Source organism: Triticum urartu, chromosome 4A (assembly GCF_056163025.1).
Source record: "Triticum urartu cultivar PI428250 chromosome 4A, HENAU_Tu73, whole genome shotgun sequence".
Lineage (NCBI taxonomy): Eukaryota > Viridiplantae > Streptophyta > Magnoliopsida > Poales > Poaceae > Triticum > Triticum urartu.
In genome coordinates, this window is record NC_141876.1 from 522,832,535 (window position 1) to 522,857,634 (window position 25,100).

The 25,100-nt window shown below is 49.1% G+C and overlaps 1 protein-coding gene across 1 annotated transcript; it reads right to left on the reverse strand.

Annotated features, from left to right (window-relative positions):
- Positions 1 to 1,429: 1,429 nt before the first annotated feature.
- Positions 1,430 to 24,658, reverse strand: LOC147976387 (uncharacterized). The gene is made up of 4 exons (XM_087520840.1): positions 24,608 to 24,658; positions 2,034 to 2,237; positions 1,583 to 1,918; positions 1,430 to 1,474 (listed from the first exon to the last, which is right to left on the reverse strand). The coding sequence occupies exons 1-4, from the start codon at positions 24,656 to 24,658 to the stop codon at positions 1,430 to 1,432; spliced, it is 636 nt and encodes a 211-aa protein (XP_087376966.1).
- Positions 24,659 to 25,100: the final 442 nt, after the last annotated feature.

The window sequence follows — 25,100 nt, forward strand, 5'->3', positions numbered from 1 at the left end:
CAATCCACATCCTAAACCGATTATTACATCAAAAGAAACCAGGTAACTGAAGGAAGCCCAGCAGTAACTAGAAGAAGAACAACGCCCGGGTCGCCACAGCAAGAGTTTTCTTCATCCCAGCCTCGCAACATTGATCTTCCATAGAAAGATAAGGACGATTAATTGTCTTACATAATTAGAAAGATAATTAAAAAAAGCCACATGCTGCTATGCCCGAAATACACAAGGGCAAAAGAAGAAGGAAGACAAGGAACTGGCTCGCTAATCTCTACTTTCTTGATGCATTGCTGCAGGCCACGGGAACTACTCTCCGCGGCGAGCGGCGATGAGCTCTTTCGTGTCCTCAAGACGCTGCTTGAGAACATCCACGGATTCCTCCACCAACCTTTGGCGCTCATTGCGGAGCATGTCATTCTCGTCCATAAGTTTCTTGGCGATGATATTTGTCCTCTTCAACAAGTCACTTGTCTCCTCCTGCTGGTCTACATTCGGACGATCTTCTCCCTCAACAGGTCGCGCTCGGCCCGGAGCCTCTCATTGCCCTCCCTTAGTGCGCCGATATCCTGTTCAAACAAGGCTTTCATGTCATCCTACAACCTCGCAAAATGGGAGATCTGATCCATCTGGCCATGGACGATCGCATGCATGCGCCTGTAACAGTCGTCGCCTGCACGCGAGAAATTTTCCCAGGCCATCGTGGAGCGGCGGGACATCTCTGCCGCATTCGTGGCGCAGCGGGACATCTCTGCTGCTTCCGCGGCGCGGCCGGACCAGTCTGTTGCATCGACGGCGCGACCAGACCTCCGTGGTGCTTCAGCGGCGTGGAGGGACCTCTGTGCTTCTACTTCCGCACGGCGGGACATGTCGGCTGCTCTCGCAGCGAGGCGGGACATCTCTCGTGCTTCTGCTTCCATGCTCGCCTCTCCCTGGTGGCAATCTCTCGACCCAAAACTCACGCCGGCCGTGGCAGACACAAGGGAAGGATGCTGAATGGCTTGTTTGTTTTTGTCGATGAGGAGTTGAGGAGGAATGCGCAGTCATCTTGGCATACTAGTATTTATAACCGAGAACTAATACGCTCCTAAGTGGGAAACCGTTTAGGTTGTGATCGGTGTGAACAGGTTTGCAATTCAATATAGCGTGGAGTAATTTGGAATGTGACGAGACGCAAGCTCAAAAATTATTGACGGTTCAAGTTTCGAAGTGCGGCACTATTCCCGGATGGAGTACTTCTTTTTCTACTCTCTCTTTTCCGGTTTTATAGGGCTTATCTCAAAATTTTAGTTTTTCCATTTTATATGGCTCAATTTGGTTGTTCCCTAACACATGTTCAGATTCCAAGGTGCATTAAATCATTGCATGCAAGTATTAAGAGAAAATTGACCAATGCATGTATTTTATGCATGCATGCATTGCAATTAATGCATTGCTAAACATAATTTTTTATCCCCACCAAATCCCACCATTTCTTAAGCTAAAGTAGACCAAGGTAATCCCTATATTAGCATATTACTAAGATAAACAGAAGGCACTGTAGAAACATTTAGGACGTGAGCTTGTCAATCTGAATGTGGAGGGACACAAGCTTAGCCCCGGCTAGCAGCTTGGGCGGAACTGTCAAGAAGGTCAGCTCCTGCACGTCGATGTCGCCGGGATCCTTGTTGCTTGTCACCTCCATTTCCACCTTGACGGCGTCGGTTGTGCCTTTGGGCTCCCCCAGCGGGCCGTTCGCCCACAGCTTGGCCACGTAGTGCGGCAGTGGGGACGCCCCCGCTCTGATGTAGACGGCCGACACAATGATAGGCGCGCCGATGTTGAGCACGTCGCCGACCAAGAACAACGCGCGGCGGTCCTCCTCCGCGAACAGCAAGAGCCGTGGCTCCGACAGTGGCACTTGCAGCTGGTGCACCTTGCCGTACTAGATCCCATGCACGGGCATGGGATGCGCGATGCTGATGTGGTGGTAGAGCGCCGGCAGCGGGCCTTCGTAGCTGCAGACGGGCACGGGGCATTTGCAGGGCGCGAGCAGACACACGCTGGTGATCGGCGAGCTTGTGGTAAGTGACGTAGAGCCCACAGCCTTCGGGCGGGCACTCCACCCTCACCGACGAAAGGACGGAGTCCACCGCCGTGTTCGGCACGTCGAAGCCACCGCCGCGCTCGCACTTCTGGCACTGCCGCTGGTTCCCGGGGCGCTCGACGCGGCAGTCTGCGCAGGCCAGGTGCCCTCCCTTGCACTGCAGAAATCAATCGAACAACACATCAATCAAGAAACCTGCACCTTGCTCAATCAACCGAACGGACGAGGTGTATTCGAACCTCATACACTGGAGGTGTCAAGGGGCGGAGGCACAAGGGGCAGTGGAGCACGGTGAGGTCCATCGAGACCTTAGAGAGCTCCATCGTCGGGTCCTGTTCGGTCTGCATGATCTCGCCCTCCTCGTGCACAACCATCTCCCGACTTGGGCCGGGGTATTACAAAGCTTTACCGTCACATATTTTATATTACTTCAAGGTGCATTAAATCAACACATGCAAGTATCAAAAGGAGAGTCACGGCATGCATGCATAAGTTGTAATTAATGCATCGGTAAACGCTAATTATTGAAATGTATTGAGTGCAGTGCTTTGATGTGTCGCGTCAACTCGTACATCAACGAGAAGTTTGATTATCCTCTCCCTCGCCGACTTAACTGCACCTACCTTTGGCTGTATGACAGGTTGGCCACACACCTGTCGGGCCCACCTGTCATACACGCAAAAGTAGGAGCGTCCCTCCCTCGCCCATGAGCATAGTGGCTGGCAAGACTAGGAGAAGCTTTCGCTACACGCTCTCCCTCCCGCACGCGGTGGACATGCAGTAGTTCAATCGGTGTCAGATGGCCAGAAGCGTACCGTAGTACTCCTCCAGTGCAGTAGTACTCCATCATTGTTCAACTTCCCGAAGAGGTGAAGAGCCAAGCGCAGCCCAGACGCTCGTGTGGAAGTTTCATGTGTACAGTAGTCTAGGATAGCATGTACCGTGCCTGTAAGCTTAAAATCGTTGGGGTCGGCTCCATGCTATGTGGCCGTCTCGAAGTTTTTAAAAAAAATAAAATAGTCTTCTGGCCCTACCTGACACCCTGGTGATTGTAGTTTGCACGCTCATCTGGTCAAGACAGGAATATATATTTTAATTTGTTTTTTTCTTCGAAAAGGGGGGACTCCCCGGCCTCTGCATCAGAACGATGCATACGGCCACATATATTTTAATTTATGGCGGGTAAATGTTAGAGGTTGCAGCAAATATATTGTACACTTCTGGTCTTTCAGCCAAGTTTAGAGATAAGCATGTGGGGCCAGTGCTATGATGTGTCGCGTCAACTCGTACAATGAGGAGAAGCTTGATTTTACTACACGCCTTCTCCCTCACCAATGCGCGCGGTTGCTCGCAAACGAGGACAGGCTTTTACTTAGTAGTACTTCTACAACAAGCTATCCATCCCGCTTGCAGTGGATGGACATGCAGCAGTGGATCCTCCGACCTGAGTAGTACTCCCTCCGTTCCTAAATATAAGTCTTCATAGATATTTCACTGTGGACCACATACAGATGTATATAGATGCATTTTATGTGTAGATTCACTCATTTTTCTCTGTATGTGGTCCATGGTGAAATCTCTCCAAAGACTTATATTTAGGAACGGAGGGAGTATTATAGTACTACTATATACCACATCATTCTTTGCTCCTTATTACTACTCTGACATGTGGGAGAGCCAGCATCCGGGTCGACGTGTCATGCACCAGATTAGAGCGCGGAATGGAAGGGGGGCATCACCCCGGTCGGAGCGCCACTCATTCATGACTATACTGAGTGGTTATATCACAAGTCTTTCCAGCAGTAACACGCCGTCAAATCGCACGGCCCCACTCGCTCACCCTCCTCGCCTCTCTGTCAAACCGCCTACCCAAAAACTGCCGCGTGTACTGCCCGGGAAAAGCCCCGCCCTCAACTTTTAACTACGCGAAAATAGTTCGAGCTTGTTCGTTCTATATAAATACAGTAAGTACTATATGTTTATTCATCCGTGGGGTTGTTCAATGAATGGAGGGGCGGGGAGCACAAGTGAACAATACTCTAGTACTATTAGTAGTAGTAAGTAGGAGTCGTATAGTAGTCACCTTAAATAGAGAGTTTCTTTTCTTTAATGCAACGTACACAAATTGAAACACTTGTTGTGGAGAAAAACTAGATAATCACTCAACTATATATGGGCGCAGGGGCCTGAGCGCTTGCTTTACTAGGGATGCTCTCTTCATTCTCTCATCCTCTCCAGATATAAACAAGACAGCGGTAGCGACATTTTCTCTCTGCTCACCGCTGGTCACAGATCCGGCCGGATCCCTTCAGCCGGTGTGTGTAGAGGACTAAAAGGTGCATCGTTCACGCGGTCATCGCCGCTAAGGGAGGAAACCGACAGCTGCCGGAGGGGCACGATCCTCTGCCCGTGTCGTTCTCTCCGACACAGCGCCGGCTCGGGAGGTCCTCCGACCCTTCTTCCTCCCTGCCGTATTGTCCGCAGATCCGACCTGCTGCCGCCGACATCTCGGCGACCCTCAGGTATAAGTTCTTCGAAAGCGCCCTTGCTCAACTACCCCAGCTCCCCACGTGTCTGCATGTGCATCTTTTTCTACTCCCATCTACTCTTCCAAAGCCACCTAAATTTTTAGTATTATTAGAGGTAAAGCTACTTCATGCATTCGAATCTAGGGCTTTGTTCAAACAACGAAAAAGGGGGGAAGTTGCAGCATGAATCTAGGACTTGATTCAAAGAGGAAATAATATGGTGAAAGTAGTAGAGACCGGATACCCAACCGGTCTCTTGGCTGAAAAGGGAAATAATGGGAAAATGCAGTACAAACTGGATAAGGAACAGATCTATTATTGGTTGAAAAAAAGATAGGAAGTGGCGGCTGGTGGACAAGTCAATAAAGTATGTCCAGGATTAGATTTGCTGCCATCACATAGTAAAAGGTCTCCAGGATTAGATTTGTTGCCCTCACATAGTAAAAGGTCTTAGGATTAGATTTGCTGCCCTCACACAGTAAAAGGTATCAGGATTAGATTTGCTGCCCTCACATAGCATGAACAAACTCGGCATCACCACTTTATGCCTCCTTGTAGGTACATTGTGCTAATGCGTCCACTGTCGCATGTCCTTATACCAACCTTTTGCTGTTGTTAATGTAATGGCGCATGTAAAATGAAGAGATCACACTGTTACCTTAGGGACATGTCTAACCAGTGTTATTGTTAATCTAATGCCTCCAGTGATAAGATGCAATTAAGCTATGTTACAAATGGCACTCATGTTGTTTTCCCAAGTATGATAAGTAAGTTGCTCCTTTACGCTGCTGAGTGTCCTGGTGTCCCCTCGGTCCCATGCCCTTAAACCAACTCTTTAGCTGCTGTTGATTTACTGTGTCTGGTAAACAAGCAATGCCACCATTAAAGTAATCCCATATTTGAGGAATCTCATTGTTGATCGTAATGCTTCTAGTAACATGAAGCATTGCTGACGTTTTAAAATTTCTACTCTCCTTGCGTGATTGCCATGAACATAATTAAGATGCTTCTTTTCATTTTGTATATGTTTCATATATTCTTATTGACCAGCAATTTTTTACTTTCTATCTTTTTGTGTAGATAGGGATATCCATTTCACCTTGTTGCTATTGTGACCTTTTGGTGAACTGCACAAAAAACTTTTTTTTGGAATGCGTGTCTTGTGCAGTTCAACTAAAATGTCACATGGGCAACATCTCTCAATTTTGGTGGAACTGCACAAAATTGTGATTGGAGTTTCCAAAATCTCCGTCTAGTTCTGCTGGTAATCTCGTGCAACATTTTATTAACCTTTGCAAGATGAGCCGTCACTGTCACCACAATGGCACTTTATTTTAGTGGAACTGCACAAAAGGATAACAAAATTATAGTTTCACCTTACATGAGCCGGACAGCCAACCTTAATGTTCCTCAATTTTAGTGCAACTACTAAAGAAGAACCTGCCAGCTCACGAGAGCAAGTACTTCTTGCTAGCTGAATGATGCAATCTTTGCTTCATTTCAGGTGAACTGTAGAAAAAGACGCATGAATTGAATCATGGAAGTCTAGGCAGGCTTCATCCGAGTGGAGCTGCAGGTTGAGTAAAGGAGGCCACTATTAAAGTGAAATCATGCTCTCCTGGTTTGTGCTATGCAAAAAGGAATACTCAACTACAGATGTAGTGATGGTCAAGAGCATTCGCCAAGTTCTTCAATTGTATGACATGGCTAGCGAAGATGGATTTAATCCCGATATTCACTTTATCAAAAGGCTCTAATGGGTTGGTTCTGAATCTTGCAAGCTGGGAATCAGTGAGATGTGTAGGCGTCTTTGTTGTACTTATTATTTGAATCTTATTTGTTGGTTCTGAATCTTGCAAGCGGGGAATCAATGAGATGTGTAGGCATCTTTGTTGTACTTATTATTTGGATCTTATTTGTTGGTTCTGAATCTTGCAAGCTGGGAATCAATGAGATCTGTAGGCATCTTTGTTGTACTTATTATTTGGATCTTATTTGTTGGTTCTGAATCTTCCAAGCTGGGAAACACGACACGATGATGTAGAGGGCAACAACCATAACAAATAGTTCAAACTTGGTAGTATTATCTTTGTGAAAGTGCGACAAATGTGCTGATCGTGTGCGTCCTGAGAATAATAATTCTAATTGTTGTGCATGTTGATCCTGTGGCACTGATAGAACGAGCGAATGCATTGCTTGTTTTAAGTATAAATTTCTATTAGAGCTAATTAAGTAAAGTGACCACTAACTCCTGTTATTATAGTACCAATACAGACCTGCTCGTGAACCGACGTGTGGCCGAGGGTGCATCTTCTGCTGGGCGTGCAGCGGACGAGGGAAGGGAAGTAACTGTTGTCGCCTGTACACACTCAGCTTAATGTTGAATCCAGTTCCCCAGGAGCTGAAAAACAAACTGCTGCCGCCGCCTACACACTCGTTCACTCGAAGAGACACCAATGACGATCCGAGGGGTGAGCCTGCTGGATATGGACTTCAGCAAGGAGTTGCCCTTTGAGTTCGCCGTTTAGTCCTATGGTTGCATCAAGTTGAATGTGATGTACACCAACGATACGAACTCGGTGAAGCTCTGCCTCGCCTCAGTCCTATGGCTGCACTAGGTTCTGGAGCATTCGCCTTTTAATCGGCAGCGCCGACTGCACCTTCGCTACGGTGGAGAGAAGGAAGAACGTGACGATTCGGCATCTGGTGCAACAATCTTGTCGACATCCAGAAGCAATACAAGATCATCAGCAATGGGCAGGAGAAGGACTCCGTGGTTGACCTCGCTAAGACCATCATCGACCCCTGATACGCCAACATGAAAGAAGATGACCTGAACACGTGGAAGGTACCTCTGAATCTAGCCTACATAACCTACGCGGCCAAGGACACATACGCATGCTACGACATGTATAGGCAGATCTTGGACATGAGCGCGTGTCTGCTTCCCGTAACCGACGAGTACACGGACAGCCGCAGTGTCATGATCAAGCGTGCCAGGAAGGTCTAGATGTTGTACTTTTATCTGTTTATAAGCACCTTTATCATCTAAGTGTTTCATGCATTAGCCTATGTGTTGTAATTATCTGTTTTGTCCAAAATATTTCTTTTAAGAAACCATTAACCTGATTGCTTTTTTAGTGGCTATTTGCTTATGTATGTAAACTAGTTCACTTGTCCGTAAAAAAACTAGTTCACTCGGCTGCCGTGCTTTGAATCTCCTTCCTCCCAACATATTCCCCTCCTCAGGTGGACCCAGTAGGTCCCTGAATTTTCTCCCACTTTCTTTTTCGATGTAAACTGAGTTTTCTCCTAGTACTTTCCCCTAGAACCAACTCAACTGTCCCACGTCTAGCCTAAAAAATAATAATACCCCATGTACTATTAACTTATCAAATTAAAATGATATTTTATTTCGTAAGTTGAAAGTTCTTACAAAATAATAATAGTAATTGTTTATATATAACTTGGCAAGTTATCTCCTAGTGATTGCGTACATAAGCTTGCAAAGATTTTACTGACGTGCAATCATGTGTTTATGTTTTTATAACATTTCTCCGTCTAGCCCAACATGATATTTTCACCCAGCCCAGCAAGTCTGCGGATTTCGAGAAAAATGCAAATGGGATTTAAACGTGCTGCATAGATGCTACATCATTGTTTCACCCAGCCCACCAAATGGACCAAAAAAACGTTCCCCCTGCTGACAGGTCGGACCCACCAGCTATATCTTCGCACGCAAGGAAGTGCCTCCTTATTACGCGCAAAATAACGATGTCCATCCAACGGTCGTAGTGCTTCTTCAACCTCTGGCCTTCTTGCTCCAGCCGCCCAAAGCAGCGCCGGTCGTGCCGCATGCTCTTGCCTCCCGTGGCCGGCTGTGCTGCCGTGGAGGCCTCACCGCCCGCTACTATTCCCACCGCTGGCCTGGCCCTGCGGCGACGGCAGCCTCACACCGCAGCCGAACCAGTGAACCCTCACCATCGTCCCCTGCCGCGTCGTCCCCTTCCTAGGCCTCGCCGTCGTCCACCGCCGTGGTGCTCTCCGCGTGGCGTGGTCAACGTGGTCAAGGAACGAATTCCATCGGAAGAGTACTGTACGTGGAGAGGCTAACAGCTGGGTCCACGGCCACACCCCAGTTTTTTTTGTGATTTTCTAAGCAAGTCGCTTTGTCAGGCATGTTGGGCTACAAATCTTTCAAGACGAGGAGAGCTTTCATTCGGCTGGCCGAGAAAATGGCCCATCAGTAATGAGAAATGGGCTGTACATTTTTAAAACACATCAAACCGGCAATTAGTTTCAAAACTTTTTTTTCATTTCAAGATTTTAAATTACATTAATTTTTATGCGTGGAGAATTTCTTGGATTTTATATTGATATACATTTATTTTTAAAATCAGTTTGAATGTGAGTCGAAATTTCGGGATCAAAAACAGTTCGGACCGACCCGAAATATGCAAAATTTCGTATAATTTTTTAACCGTGGCCACAATTTGGGCTGTAATGCTAACAAAAAGAATATGGGCTCCAAAAAAACCTTAAGAAATAGCAAATGGGCTGAAAATTATTAGAAATAATGGCAGATGGGTTGTATGCTAGTTTCCACAGATTTGAGGCTTTCCTAAAAAAAGGTTGACGCGCAAGCAGTGACTGTTGGATGTCCATCCAACGGCCGTCGTGCTTCTTCAATCTCTGCTCTTCCTGCTCTAGCCGATCAAACAAGCGCCGGCGGGACTGCCTGCGCCCTCCTCCCCGTGGCCGGCTGTGCTGCCGCGCAGGCCTCACTGCCCCACCGTACTCCCATCGCTGGCCTAGCCATCCCTCTACTCACTCACACCTGCTGTTATTCTCCGGCGATGGCAGACGAACCAGCAAATCCTCGTACAGTCATACTCCCCTCCGCATGGGAAACAAAAACAACGGCTGAGTCTTCCCTGCTTCCGTGTCGTTCCCTTCCTAGGCCTCGCCATCGTCCACCGCCCTAGTGCTCTCGGCATGGCGTGGTCAGCGTGGTCAACGACCGCCATGCATCGAAAGTGGACTATACGTGGAGAGGCTGACAGCTGGGTCCACGGCCGCACGCAAGGAAATGCCTCCTTATTATGCGCAAAATAATGATTTCCTCCACCTGGCATCTGGGACCCACCGAAACAGCCTCTGTATTTTGCGAAAAAACGTTACTGCTGCTGATAGCTCGGACCCACCAGCTATATCTTCGCACGCAAGGAAGTGCCTCCTGGTTATGCACAAAAAAATGAATACTCCCCCTGCTAGCTGGGACCCAGTATAGTGGGCCTACTAAGTTGACGGGGACAAAGGGCTTTGTCAACTTAGTCAATATGCACGATTCTAGCTCGACTGACCATACGATGTCCATCCAATGTCCATCCAAAGCAGCGCCGGTCGTGCCGCCTGCTCCTGCCTCCCGTGGCCGGCTGTGCTGCCGCGGAGGCTTCACCGCCCCCATACTACTCCCACCGCTGGCCAGGCCATCCCTCCACTCCACTCACCCACACCCCCTGTTATTCTGCGGCGACGGCAGCGCAGCCGAACCAGTGAACCCTCGTACTCCTCTCTGCGTGGGCATCCACTGCCGCTTATTCCTCGGCTCCGCGTCGTCCCTTCCTAGGCCTCGCCGTCGTCCATCGCCGTGGTGCTGTCGGCGCGGCGTGGTCAATGTGGTCGACGACTGAATTCCATCGGAAGAATACTGTACGTGGAGAGGCTGACAGCTGGGTCCACGGCAGCCGCAAGGAAGTGCCTGCTTATTACGCGGAAAATAATTATTCCTCCACCTGATAGCAGGGACCCACCAGTCGCCCACCAGTATATTGTGAACAAAAGGTTTGCCCCTGACTGCTGGGACTTACCCGACTGGCCACCGTATTTCGCGAAAAAAACGTTCCCCCTGCTGTCAGCTCGGACCCACCGGAAGTGCCTCCTTATTACGCACAAAAAAAATAAAATACCCCCCTGCTAGCAGGGACCCAACTTGGTGGGAGGCTGACTTGGGGGCCTACTAAGTTGACGGGGATGGAGGGCTTTGTCAACTTAGTCAATATGCACGATTCTAGCTCCAGTGACCATACGATGTCCATCCAACGGCCGTAGTGCTTCTTCAACCTCTGGTCTTCTTGCTCCAACCTCCCAAAGCAGCACCGGTCGTGCCGCCTGCTCCAGCCTCCCGTGGCCGGCTGTGCTGCCACGGAGGCCTCACCGCCCCCGACTATTTCCACCACTGGCCAGGCCCTGCGGCGACGGCAGCCTTACACCGCAGCCGAACGAGTGAACCCTCATACTCCTCTCCGCGTGGGCTTCCACTGCCGCGTCTTCACCGGCTTCGCGTCGTCCCCTTCCTAGGCCTAGCCGTCATCCACCGCCCTGGTGCTCTTGGCCCAGCGTGGTCAACATGGTCAAGGAACGACTTCCATCGGACGTGGACTGTACGTGGAGAGGCTGACAGCTGGGTCCACGGCGGCAGCAAGGAAGTGCCTCCTTATTACGCGGAAAATAATGATTCCTCCACCTGACAGCAGGGACCCACCGGACGGGCCACCGTATTTCGCGAAAAAAACGTTTCCCCCCTGACTGTTGGGACCAACCAGCTACACCTTCGCACGCAAGGAAGTGCCTGACAGTGGGGACCCACCTGGTCGAAGCATACGTAGCGTCGTCATTCTGGTCGCGAACGTGCACGTACATATATACTGGTGGATGTAGAGGCGCGCACGTGTCGTAGTAGAGGCGGCCAGGGTGCAAGAAAGAAAATATAGCCACGTATGTGTACATACGAGCGGGGTCTCGATCGCCTACTGGCGCATATGTACAGCGAGGGCTCGTGTACATGGCTGGGTCGCAACGGAGAAACAGCGTCGTCGTCGTGTTGATGGGTCGGAACGGAATGCGTGGTCGTGTTCATCGGGAGGGCTTGAACAGAAGAGGCGATGCAAACGAGGCCTGGCGTACCGCACAACGGAGGAAACGGACCTCCTACGGTCGAAACGGGGGTCCTGTTGATCGGGAGGGGTGTGGCGTACTGCAAAATGGAGGAAACAGACCTCCTACGGGCGAAACGGGGGTCCTATTGATTGGGAGGGGTGTGGAGTACCACAAAACGGAGGAAACGGACCTCCTACGGTCGAAACGGGGGTCCTGTTGATCGGGAGGGGTGTGGCGTACCGCAAAACGGAGGAAACAGACTTGTGTTGGACCGCTACGGTCGAAACGGGGGTCCTCTTCATTGGGAGGGGTGTGGCGTACCGCAAAACGGGTCTCCACGGGATACTGTTCATCTCCATCGTCGACCCCCTCCAGCCTCCACGAGCTACTGTTCATCCACCATCGACCTCCTCCAACCTCCACGGGCTCCTGTTCATCCATCCTCCACCGCGTGCTACTCCACCGGCTACTGTTCAACCACCCCTCCACTATCTACTATTCATCCAGTCCTCCACACCACGGGGTCCTGTTCAACCACCCCTCCACGGGAACCCCTCCACCATCTACTATTCATCCTGCCCTCAACGGGGTGGTCCGGTTCATCCAGCCCTCCACGGGGTCCTGTTCATCCAGCCCCAACCGGCTCGATCGATCGGGGCCCTGTTCATCCAGAGGCAACACCACGGGGTCCTGTTCATCCACCCCCACCGGGAACTTGTCATCTACCCCCCCCCCCCCCCCGCAACGCTCACTGTTCATCCAGAGGCAGGATCGATTGGGTTCAGTTAGCAGCACTAGCCAAGGAATTGCTCGATCGGGTTCAGTTAACAGCCATCGATCGATCGCTCAGGTTCAGTAAGGCGTAGCCTGCAGTGCAATCGCTCGGGTTCAGTTAGAGCCCAACGCCTCGCTCGGGTTCAGTTAGAGCCAACGCCTCACACACATGCGCGTACATGTACGAGAGAAACGCGCATCGCTCGGCCCCCGACCTCCCACCGTAACCGGGAACTCCCTGAAATTTTCCACCCCCTCGCTTCTACCATGGTTTTTCCGTCATGGACAGCCCAAAGAATGTCATGCAGTTGCGTCTCCGGCCCGCCCAGGACGAAAAGCCCATTTTCTGTCATAGAAGTAGGAGCCCACCACATCTATGATGATACCGGGTTTTGTCACAATTATCGTCATAGAAGTGTCATATGTGTGACAGAAAAAAAATTCGTTTGGCCCAAAATGTCACGGATGTGTCTTTTTTTGTAGTGTATGCAAAAAATACTGAAAGAAAGGGAAAAAGTCAACCGCTAGATCTAGGATTCGTCGGGCACGTGAACCGAGGCGGCCAGATCTCTCGCCGGAGTTTGTCCGAGCTCGCTGGAGGTAGATCGGGGGAGCCGGATCCGGCCGGACTTGGCGAGGAAGGCGATGGCGGCGATGGCACCGGGAGATGAGGACGCGGCGGCACTGGGGGGTGCGGAAACCGAGGCGAGGCGGAGCGGATACGGCGGCTGGAGGCGTCGGCGGCCGGCGATGCCGAGCTGCGGCGTGGCGGGGGCCGTCACAGGAGGCGGCGGAGTGCGGCGCCCAGGCACGGGGTCATCGGAGACGGGCCGGCGGTTGGGCCCTAGCGGGCCCGTGCAGTCGGCGACGAAGTGGGGCTGCGGGGCGCTGCCACGTGGCGGCTCATGGCTGGCGCGGGATGGCGGCGCGGGGTGTCCGGCTAGGTGGCGGACATGTCCGGCGGCGGAGATGCAAATTTTTAGGGTTAGGGTGAAATGACCCGGGATTTTGAAGGGGAGGACCTTTTTATAGGTAGGAGGAGCTAGGAGGCTCCAAATTGAGCACGGTTTTCAGCCACGCGATCGTGATCGAACGACCTAGATGATGGAGGAGGTTTATGTGGGTTTTGGGCCACTTTGGAGTGGTGTTGGGCTGCAACACACACGAGGCCTTGGTGGTCCCTCGGTTAACCATTGGAGTATCAAACGAAGTCCAAATGGCATGAAACTTGACAGGCGGTCTACCAGTAGTAACCCAAGGCCGCTTGGCAAGTCTCGGTCCAATCCGAGAACGTTTAACACCCGCACACGGAAAGAGGTAGAAAGGGACAACGGAGGACATTGGAGCGCCGAAATGCAAAACGGACAACGGGAAAAATGCTAGGATGCATGAGACGAACACGTATGCAAGTGCAATGCACATGATGACATGATATGAGATGCATGACAAAGACAAAACAACACGAAGACAAAAACCCGACAACGAGGAAATAACATAACTTAGTGCCGAAAGTGGCAAGAGTTGGAATACAAATATGGCAGGTTACATACGGGGTGTTACAACACTCCACCACTACGAAAGGATCTTGTCCCGAGATCTTGGACTAGAAAAACTTCGGGTATTCAGAACGGAGGTGGTCCTCGCGTTCCCAGGTGGCTTCACGGTCGGAATGATGTGACCACTTGACTTTCAGGAATTTGATAGACTTGTTGCGCGTCTTGCGCTCAGTTTCTTCAAGAATAGCAATGGGGTGCTCATGATAAGACATGTCTTCTTGGAGATCAATCTCTTCAAAGTTGATGGTGCGGTCAGGAGTCTTGAAACACTTGCGGAGTTGAGACACGTGAAACACGTCGTGCACGTTTCAAAAGTTGGATGGAAGCTCAAGTTGATAGGCTAGATCTCCTCTTTTGCCAATGATCTTAAAAGGACCCACGTATCTAGGGGCAAGCTTCCCTTTGATACCGAAGCGACGAGTACCTTTCATTGGAGAGACGCGGAGGTAGACATGGTCTCCGATCTCGAAAGCCAAGTCACGATGCTTGCTATCATAGTAACTCTTCTGGCGCGATTGCGCGGCTTTGAGCTTTTAACGAATGAATTTGCACATTTCTTCAGCCTCTGTGATCAAATCATTGCCAAGAAGTTGGCGTTCACCGGTCTCTGACCAGTTAAGAGGAGTACGACACTTCCTGCCATAGATAATCTCGAATGAGGCCTTGTTCGAACTCGCTTGAAAGCTGTTGTTGTAGGAGAACTCGGCATATGGAAGTCAATCTTCCCACTTGATACCGAAAGAAATGACACAAGCCCTGAGCATATCTTCAACAATCTGATTGACTCGCTCGACTTGGCCACTGGTTTGAGGATGAAAGGCTGTGCTGAAGCGAATGTTGGTGCCCATGGCCTTCTAAAAGGAGTCCCAGAACTTAGAGGTGAAGGTGCTACCACGATCTGAAGATATCAACTGCGGAATGCCATGCAAGGAGACAATCCTGGAGGTATATAGCTCCGCCAACTGAGCTGATGTGATAGATTCTTTGATAGGAAGAAAATGAGCCACTTTAGTGAGTTTGTCGATGACAACGAAGATAGCATCATTGCCATGCTTGGACTTGGGAAATCCAGTCACGAAGTCCATCTCAATATGGTCAAACTTCCATTCTGGAATGGCAAGAGGTTGGAGGAGACCAGCTGGTCGTTGATGTTCTGCTTTCACTCTTCTGCAGACATCACATTCATTCACGAACTGAGCAATCTCGCAATTCATTCGAGTCCACCAATACGACTTCTTGAGGTACTGGTACATATTTATACTACCAGGGTGGATAGAGAGGAGTGAATTGTGAGCCTCGTTCATAATGACTTTACGAAGGTCACCTTTAGGCACAACAATGCGATCCTCAAAGAATAGAGTACTGCTGCAGTAAGACGATAGCAACAATGCGATTCACCTTTAGCCTTGTCATCAAGACGATAGCACTTGTACTTGGGTTGACTCTTGGCAATACCAATCTTCACCTTCTTCACCATAGCATCAAGAAGCTGAGCCTCACGAATCTAATCTTCCAAAGTAGGAGAGACATGGAGGTTGGCAAGGAATCCTTGAGGAACAACTTGAAGATTGAGTTTGCGGAAAGCTTCACAAAGCTCTAGTTGGTAGGGCTTGAGAATCAAACTGCTGCAGTAAGCCTTCCTGCTCAATGCGTCAGCAATTACATTGGCCTTCCCTGGAGTATATTCAATACTCGGATTATACTCTTGAATAATTTCGACCCAACGAGTCTGCCTGAGGTTGAGGTTTGGCTGAGTGAAGATGTACTTGAGACTCTTATGATCAGTGAAGATGTCCACTTTTCTTCCCAACAAGAGATGTCTCCATGCTAAAAGAGCATGGACAACTCCCGCCAACTCGAGGTCATGAGTGGGGTAGTTCTTTTCGTTGGGCTTCAACTGGCAAGAGGTATAGGCCACAACTTTGTTTTCTTGCATCAACACTGCACCAAGACCTTGAAGGGAAGCATCACAGAAAACCTCGAACGGTTTGGATTCATCAGGAGGAGTCAGAACTGGAGCAGTGACTAACTTCTCTTTCAGGGTGTTGAAAGCGATGTCACATTCAGGCGACCAGACATACTTCACATGCTTCTGGAGGAGGTTGGAAAGAGGCTTCGCGATCTTTGAGAAGTTCTCAACGAACCTTTGACAATAGCTTGCGAGCCCAAGGAAACTGCGGAGTTGCTTCACATTCTGAGGTGGTTCTCAATTCTCAATTGCAGAAACCTTCTCAGGATTAACAGCTATGCCCTTGGCAGAGATGATATGCCCAAGGTAGAGAACCTCATCGAGCAAAAACTCGCACTTTGAAAACTTTGCATAGAACTGATGTTCTCTGAGTTTGTCCAGAACCAATCTCAAGTGCTTGGCATGATCCTCCTTGTTCTTGGAAAAGACCAAAATATCATCGAGGTAGACCAAGACGAAGTCATTTGTGTAGGCGTTGAATATGAAGTTCATCATGCGAGAGAATGTTGGAGATGCATTGACAAGGCTGAAAGACATGAAAGTGTATTCATATGAACCATAGCTTGTTCTGAACACCGTCTTGGGGATATCTTCTTCATGAATGTGAATCTGATGATAGCCCATATGGAGGTCAAGCTTGGAGAATACTTGAGCACCTTTGAGTTGTTCGAAAAGCTCATTGATGTTGGGAAGTGGGTACTTGTTCTTTATGGTCTTCTTGTTCAATGGACGGTAGTTGACACAAAGTTGGTCCATTCCATCCTTCTTCTTGACGAAAAGAACACCACAACCCCATGGAGAAGAACTTGGTCGGATGAGACCCATACGCTCTTGAATATCGAGTTGTTTCTTCAGCTCCTTCAACTCTTCAGGTCCAAGCTTGTAAGGACGTTTACAAACAGGTTCCGTGCCAGGCTCAAGATCGATGACAAATTCAACTGGCTAGTGTGGAGGCATTCCTGGAAGCTCTTCTGGAAAGACGTCTTGATATTCGCAAACGACTGGAATATCAGAGATGGCATCAAGCTTTCCCTTCTCATTGAGAGAAAACAGTCGAATGGTATCATCACGAGCAGCAAAGATGATTACATCCTCAGACGAATGTGTCAATTGAATCTGCCTGGCAGCACAATCAAGCTGAGCCTTGTGCTTAGAAAGCCAGCCCATTCCAAGAATAAGATCAATATCTGAGTCACCAAGAACATTAGGAGAAGACAGGAACTTATAGTCGCCCAACGTGATAGAAACATCTGGAACTAAAACTCAAGAAGTCATTTGTCGGGTCGGAGAGACAACTGCTAACGGTCTAGGCAAAACTTGGAGAGCCAACTCATGCTTAGATGCAAAAGGTCTCGAGATGAAACAATGTGATGCACCAGTGTCAAAAAGAACTTTTGCAGGAATATCGTTAACAAGAAGGTTACCCATGATCACATCTGACGAGTCCTCTGCCTGAGCTGCGTTCATCATGTTGACCTTTGCGAACTTGGGATTATGCTTGACCACTTCAGTACTAGCAGATCTCACAGGAGGAGGAGGAGGAAGACGCCTCTGGTTGAAGTATTTGTTGGCATAGTGACCCTTTTGCTGACACTTGTTGCACGTGACCTCTGAAAGCAGACGGTGATACGCAGCACTTGATCTTGGAGCATGAGACAAATTCTAGTTCTGAAAGCCTGGGTTGGGTGGGTGGGAAGATCCATTGCCACCTTTGCTCTTCTGTTGATTAGGCTGACGGAACGGAGGAGGAGGCAACCAATACTTTTGTTGCTTACTTGCCACTTGAGTTGAGGAAGAAGGAGTTGCATCTCTGACTCGCTTCTTGGAAGCATCGCACTTGAGTTGAGCAGTCTCTTGTATCAGTGCCATATTGTAGAACTCATCGTACTTCTGCGGCTCAAAAATCACAAGGGCTAGTTGAAGATCTTCTCTGAGGCCACCCCTGAACTGATAAATCATGCTCTTCTCGTCAGGGACGTCTTGCTTAGCGAAACGAGCGAGCTTCTGGAACATGATGTTATGCTGGTAAATAGACAAGCTTCCTTTCTTCAGATTGCGGAACTCCTCATGCTTGCTCTCAACAACACTCTGAGGAATGTGGTGAGCTTTTAAGTCTTGACGGAATTCATCCCAGGTAATCACACGGCCTCCTTTCGAATCTTTGTATTGCTGATACCATTCTGCAGCTTGGTCTTTGAGCGGGAACGAAGCAAACTTGTCAAAGTCCTCAGGCCTGACGTTGCTGCACTCGAAATGCTTGTAGATATCCACGAGCCAATCATCAGCGTCTGTTGGCTCGACACAGTTACTGAAGGTCTCTGGCTGGTTAGCTAGGAACTGGTTGAGTGTAGCAAACTGATTTTGATTGTTGCCATGGCATTGATTCCCTTGGTTGCGCTCTTGTAAGAGTTGCATGATCAGCTGCGTGTTGGCATTGGTAGCGGCCATCACAGCTTGTCATGCCTCTGGAGGTGGAGGTGGAGGCGGCGGTTTAGGATTCTGAAGCGTTGGAGGAGCCATCATGAAGAGGGTAACATCCGTTAGCATCTTGACAGACATATATTCAAGCTGAATCAAATGGATCGAAAATTGCAACATATAGTCTTAACATCCGAACAAAATGAACGAATGTATTCCAATTGAAATGGTCACACTTCCATAAATTGAGAAGCCACTTAGATAGAGGTAGAAGAATAAAACAATAAGGTATGGACAAGAACAAATACTTGGTGATGATTACCCAATCACAAACCAAATATCCACGGAAGAAATACTAGAGCTACATGAATTCCCACCTATGAAACTCCCGAACCTTTCCGGTTATGCAATCAGGTGTTGGGGATACAGGGGAAGCATAATCTCACCCAAATCTAGCAAATCCTACATCCAGTTGTATCCATCCTTCAACACATATCCAAGAGACCTTCAAAAATCATTTACCTCAACCTTCGAAAAGCATCCGTTATACGAGTTATGGCAATACTCCCGAACTCCCGCCCCAGTACTAGGTGGCGTCGAGGTTAATTCACCAACAACAGCATAAAAGAGATTTTCGATGTCGGCGAAACTCAGGTATTCCAGAATTGCAATGATAAAATTGTGACGACAACACCTCGAAGCTCAACTCCCCGGGACACTGCCACAACCCCTAAATGTCAGGAGGCACCAAGAACAATGTTCTCATCACAAAACCATCGAAACGATTACAAGATACCCACGTGATCCTAATTTTTTTAGTGAAATTTGAGAATAGAAGAGTCAAAACTCTACGTCAGGAGGCCTCACAAGAGCGACGAAGGGACTGAGGAGTAAAAAGAATCCTACTCTCCGATATATATAATCCTAAAAGACTCAAAACATTTTTCTAGACTCAACAACGCTAGCGATTCGATCAAGCAGGGGGATCCTAAGTCGGGGAAGGCTCTGATTACCAACTTGTAACGCCCACGATGCGGCTATATCTCCCACATGTCGAAGCACAACTTAGAGGTATAACTGCATTGTAAGTAATGTAGCAAGTGGGGTAATCTTCACACAACCCATGTAATGAATACGGAAAAGAGGTACATAGTTGGCTTACACTCGCCACGTCACACAATGCATAAATATAGCATTACATTCATCCATATACAATCAAGGTCCGACTACGAAACCAAAATAAAGAACAACCCCAAATGCAACAAAGTCCCCGATCGCCCCAACTGGGCTCCACTACTGATCGTCTGGAAAAGAAACGTAGTATCGTCTTGAGTCCTCATCGAACTCCCACTTGAGCTCAGTCGAATCTCCTGGAGCGGTATCATCGGTCCCTGCATCTGGTTTTGAAGTAATATGTGAGTCACGGGGACTCAGCAATCTCACACCCTCATGATCAAGACTATTTAAGCTTATAAGAAGGGTAAAAGGTATGAGGTGGAGCTGCAGCAAGTGCTAGCTTATATGGTGGCTAACATACACAAAAGAGAGCGAGAAGAGAAGGCAAAGGCACGGTCGAGAAACTATGATCAAGAAGTGGTCCTAGAACAACCTACGTTCAAGCATAACCCGAGACCGTGTTCTCTTTCCGGACTCCGCCGAAAAGAGACCATCACGGCCACACACTCTGTTGATTCATTTTAATTAAGTTTAGCTTCAAGTTATCTACAACCGGACATTAACAAATTCCCATCTGCCCATAACCGCGGGCACGGCTTTCGAAAGATCAAATCCCTGTAGGGGTGTCCCAACTTAGCCCATCACAAGCTCTCACGGTCAACGAAGGATATTCCTTCTCCCAAGACAACCCGATCAGACTCGGAATCCTGGTTACAAGACATCTCGACAATGGTAAAACTAAACCAGAAAAGCCACCCGAATGTGCCGACAAATCCCGATAGGAGCTGCACATATTCCGTTCTCAGGGCACACTGGATAAGCAATCCGTACAACTAAAACCGGCCTTCGAGTTTGCCCGAGGTGGCGCTGCAAGGGGCTCTAGTTTGGACCAACACTCAGAGGAGCACTGGCCCGGGGGGTTTAAATAAAGATGACCCTCGGGCTCCGGAAACCCAAGGGAAAAAGAGGCTAGGTGGCAAATGGTAAAACCAATGTTGGGCATTGCTGGAGGAGTTTTATTCAAGGCAAACTGTCAAGGGGTTCCCATTATAACCCAACCGTCTAAGGAACGCAAAATCAAGGAACGTAACATCGGTATGACAGAAACTAGGGCGGCAAGAGTGGAACAAAACACCAGGCATAAGGCCGAGCCTTCCACCCTTTACCAAGTGTATAGATGCATTAAAATAGCCAAGATATAATAATGATATCCCAACAATAAACATGTTCCAACAAGGAACAAGCTCCAATCTTCACTTGCAACTAACAACACTATAAGAGGGGCCGAGCAAAGCGGTAACATAGCCAAACAACGGTTTGCTAGGACAAGGTGGGTTAGAGGTTTGACATGGCAATATGGGAGGCATGATAAGCAAGTGGTAGGTATCGTAGCATAGGCATAGCAAAAGAGCGAGCATCTAGCAAGCAAAGATAGAAGTGATTTCGAGGGTATGGTCATCTTGCCTGCAAAGTTCTCCGAGTTGACCTTATCTTGATTCTCTTAAATGTACTCAACGGGTTCCTCAATCACGTACTCGTCCCCCGGCTCTACGCAAAGCAAGAACACAAGAAAAGGTAGAAACAATCAACCACGTGCATTGCACAAGCAACATGATGCAAAACATGGCATGATATGCGGGGCATGATATGCAATGCATATGCATGCTTCAGAAAGGAAAGATTGAACCTGGCCTCAACTTGAAAAACCAAGAGTGCCACTGGAAAGAGGAGTTGATTTCAGTCGAAATCGATATAAAGTTCACCGGAATTGGTGTCAGGACCCCGATTCCAATTCACATCGATCTAGCTGGTAACACCTCATATCACTTTGTGGCCTCACGCACGGTATTCCTATGGGTGTCGCCTTACCATGGCCCGGGACCGTTTGCGCCTTTTGGCTCACATATATGATAGTGTCGCTAGCATCCATATGACAGAGAACCCGGGCCGACATGGCTAGTCGTGAACCCAAAGCGGCACTAACCTATTGGGACAGGCATACATGAATCAACCTCGAGCATGTCGGTCAGCAGCGTGTGAATCTGGGCTGTAGCACTGGGCTATCAGGACTCCGGTGAACCGGGCTGTAGCAGGCTAGGCAGGACTCTGGATGTCACCGCATGACATTTCCCCGAAGGGTCAGACACACGAACGAAGTGAAACACATGCCGGCCAGTCAAGTGTCCTGAGCAGTAGTGCTGGGCTAGCAGGACTCCAGTGAATAGGGCTATAGCGGACTACTATGGCTCAAGGAGGCACTAGACTATATTTCCCCATAAGAGAGGCTGCCAAGGATAAACAACTAGATTGTCGGATCCCACACATAGCAAGCATTTCAATCATACACACAATATGCTCGATATGTGTAAATACAACATGGCATCACAACATAACTCTACAACTCCAGTATTTATTCATTAGGCTCCGAGGCGCGAGATATACAAACATGGGTCTCATGACCCAAAAATCATAGCATAGAAATCAAAGCACATGCGGAAGATTAACATGTCTGAGTACAGACATCTACAAATGAAAACGGCTAAGAAGCCTGACTATCTACCAGATCCTGCTGAGGGCACAAGATCGTAGCTGAGGTATCAAGCTAAACGTCGAAGTCCACGCGGAACTACTAGCGAGACTGAAGTCTCTCTGCAAAACATAAATTAAGCAAACGTGAGTACAAATGTACCCAGCATGACTTACATCAGAACTAAGTACATATGCATCGGTATCAACAAAGGGGAAGTGGATTTTAACTGCAGCAAGCCAGCGTTGACTCAGTGGCTAACCTGAACTACGACTGCAAGCAACTCTTTGAGGTGGCCCACACGAGTCCACATATTCACCATATCAATACACCACTATGAATCCGCTCCCGTCTCCCTATGAGAAAGCCATCCATAGCACTCACGCTTATCTTGCGAGTTTTAGAGTATCCACTTCAAGTTATCTATCAACTATGCAAGGGGTCCAAGTTTTCATATCGGAGGAATCCGGCTATTCGAATAGATAATGATAACCCTGCAGGGGTGTACTTCTTCACACACACTCCCACCACCTACCGTCGTTTACACGACATGTACTCGGCAACCTTCAAGCGGAAGCCCTACGAGGGTGTCGGCCACGGCCTACCTAAACACTCAAGTCTCTAGTCCAGGTTTATCGTCTATCCAGGTTCCATCCGCAGGGAGTCCGGCCGAGGTTTCCACATACGGCCCCGAACGATGTGAACAGGGTTCCCGAGACACCAAATGGGCGCCTGGTACACCGTGCCATGGTGTATCTACTGCATCATAGCCCACCCCTAGGGTCAGCGCTACGCACGGCGGCCAACACATAACCTACAAACACCAGAAACTAGTTGCAACTCCTGGACAGAGTACTAGGGTGATTAAGAAGCCGAGAGGGTCAATTAAGGATCCCAATGAGTGGTAGTAGCTGTTCATGGATCACAGACACAGAACTCAGTTCCTAAGAACGGTTTCAATGAGACAACCCACCATGTACTCCTACATGGCCTCTCACTGCTACCTTTACCAAATCGTGTTCACACACTTAGCTCACACATAGTAGGACATGTTCATCACCATTCTAATTCATTCCCGATGAATCAGACCAGACACAACTCTATGCAATAGCAGGCATGACAAACAAGCATGAATGAGTAGGTACATCAGGGCTCAAACAGCTCCTACTCATGCTAGTGGGTTTCATCTATTTACTGTGGCAAAGACAGGTCATGCAGAGGAAAGGGGTTCAACTACCGCAGCATGTAACAGTTGAATCGTTGTTGTCCTAATGCAGTAAAAGAGAGCAGGAGCGAGAGAGTGGGATTGTATCGGAATGAACAAGGGGTTTTTGCTTGCTTGGCACTTCTGAAGATGATATAGCTCTTCATCGGTGTCATCGAACACGTCGTCGAAACATACGCAGTGGGGGGGGGGGACAATCACCGGCAAACACACAAAGAATACAATCAATGCAATGCATATTATGATGCATGATCATGACATGTCAATATGTTGTGATTTGAGCTAATGCAACTAAAACCAGATTAAATGAAGTTGGTTTGAACCAAAGATTCAAATTCAACTCCATATGTGATTATTTAAATGCCACTTATTTGATTTGACCTGATCAGCAGCCATAATAAGATTCTTTTGATTTTTTGATCATTTTTCATATATAAATCTTTGCATTTGGAGTTAGGGTTGATTTTCTATGATTTTTAGAAGTTTAGGCAATTTTCTGGAATTCCTGAATTATTTTTAATCCAGAAAATCATTTCTCCGTCAGCATGATAGCGACATGACGTCATCAGGTCAACCGTGGCTGTCCAGGGTCAAACCTGACTGTGGGCCCCGCATGTCAGTGTAACAGCGTGAGCAGCAGAGGCTGACCAGTGGGGCCAGGTCAATGCTGAGGTGGCAAGGTCAAACTGACAGGTGTGGTCACGGGCATTAGCTTAAACTAAACAGGGGTTAAACGTGGTTAGTTAAGGGCGTGGGGCCCATATGTCATCGACACACGACACTGAATAAACGCGATTAGCACCTAAACTAATGGTGCCACGTCAGCCACCGGAGACCAGCCGGCGGCGACCACAGGACACGGCGGGGGCACGTCGGACTTGCGCTAGAGGCGTCAGCTTGGCGCGCTGAGGGCACCAGGGGATAGCCCTTGCTCTCGCGCATCTAGAGGACCAAGTGGGAGGTCGCGGGGTCACCGAAACTCATGCCGGCGACGAGCTTTGGCGGCGGTGGTGTCCGGTGGTGCACGGGCGCGTCACTACGGTGCATCAGTGAGCAAATGGAGAGTCTGGGCAGCACCTGCTAGACACGAGGAGCACTAAGAGTAGCACCGTGAGGCCAGGGGAGCACGGAGGCTATGCGTGCAACAGCAATGGCGGATGACGGCTTCAGTGCTCGTGGGGAGCGGCGCTACGGCGTGGGGACGAGCATGCTGAGTTAGGGGAGAAGGTCAGTGACTCACGGCGATGACGAGGGGATGCTCAGCGAGGTCGGGGACGGTCCGGAGCCAACGAATTTGACGGAGATGGCCGGCGGTCCCGAGGTTGAAGAAGGCATCAGGGATGGCGATGCAGTGCTTCCCCAATTGCTTGGCTCGAAGTGGAAGAAGAGGGCGACAATGCAGAGCTCGGGGACACATCGGAGAGGCGAGGGGGTGGTTGGCCGCGGTGGTTCTTGGCGGTGGCCATGGCGGCTTCGGCCATGAGGGGGAGAGCGAGGGAGCGAGAGGGAGAGAGAGGGCGAGGGGGGTCAGCGGGTTCCAGACGGCCACGGGGTGGCGATCCCCAGCGTCGCACTGGCCAGGGAGGGCCAGGCAGGCAGCTGCGTGCCAGCCCGCGCGGGCGCCGTGCTCGGCCTCGCCTCTGCTAGTAGGCAGAGGTTGAAGACAGGTATGCCCCTGGTGGGCTAGGCCGGTTGGCTGGGCCGCCGGGTAAGGAGGCCCAAGAGGGTGAGGCCAGGTGAGTTCTTCTCTCTCTCTCTCTTTCCTATTTTCTGTTTTCTATTTTTTTGCAGTATGTTTTGACTTAGTTTAAATACTAAAACACTTTATAAAATTCTACAAACTTTTATGGGCACTATCTGATTTAAACCAGAGGCCCTCACCAAGTTTCAGAATATTTGGAGCTACCA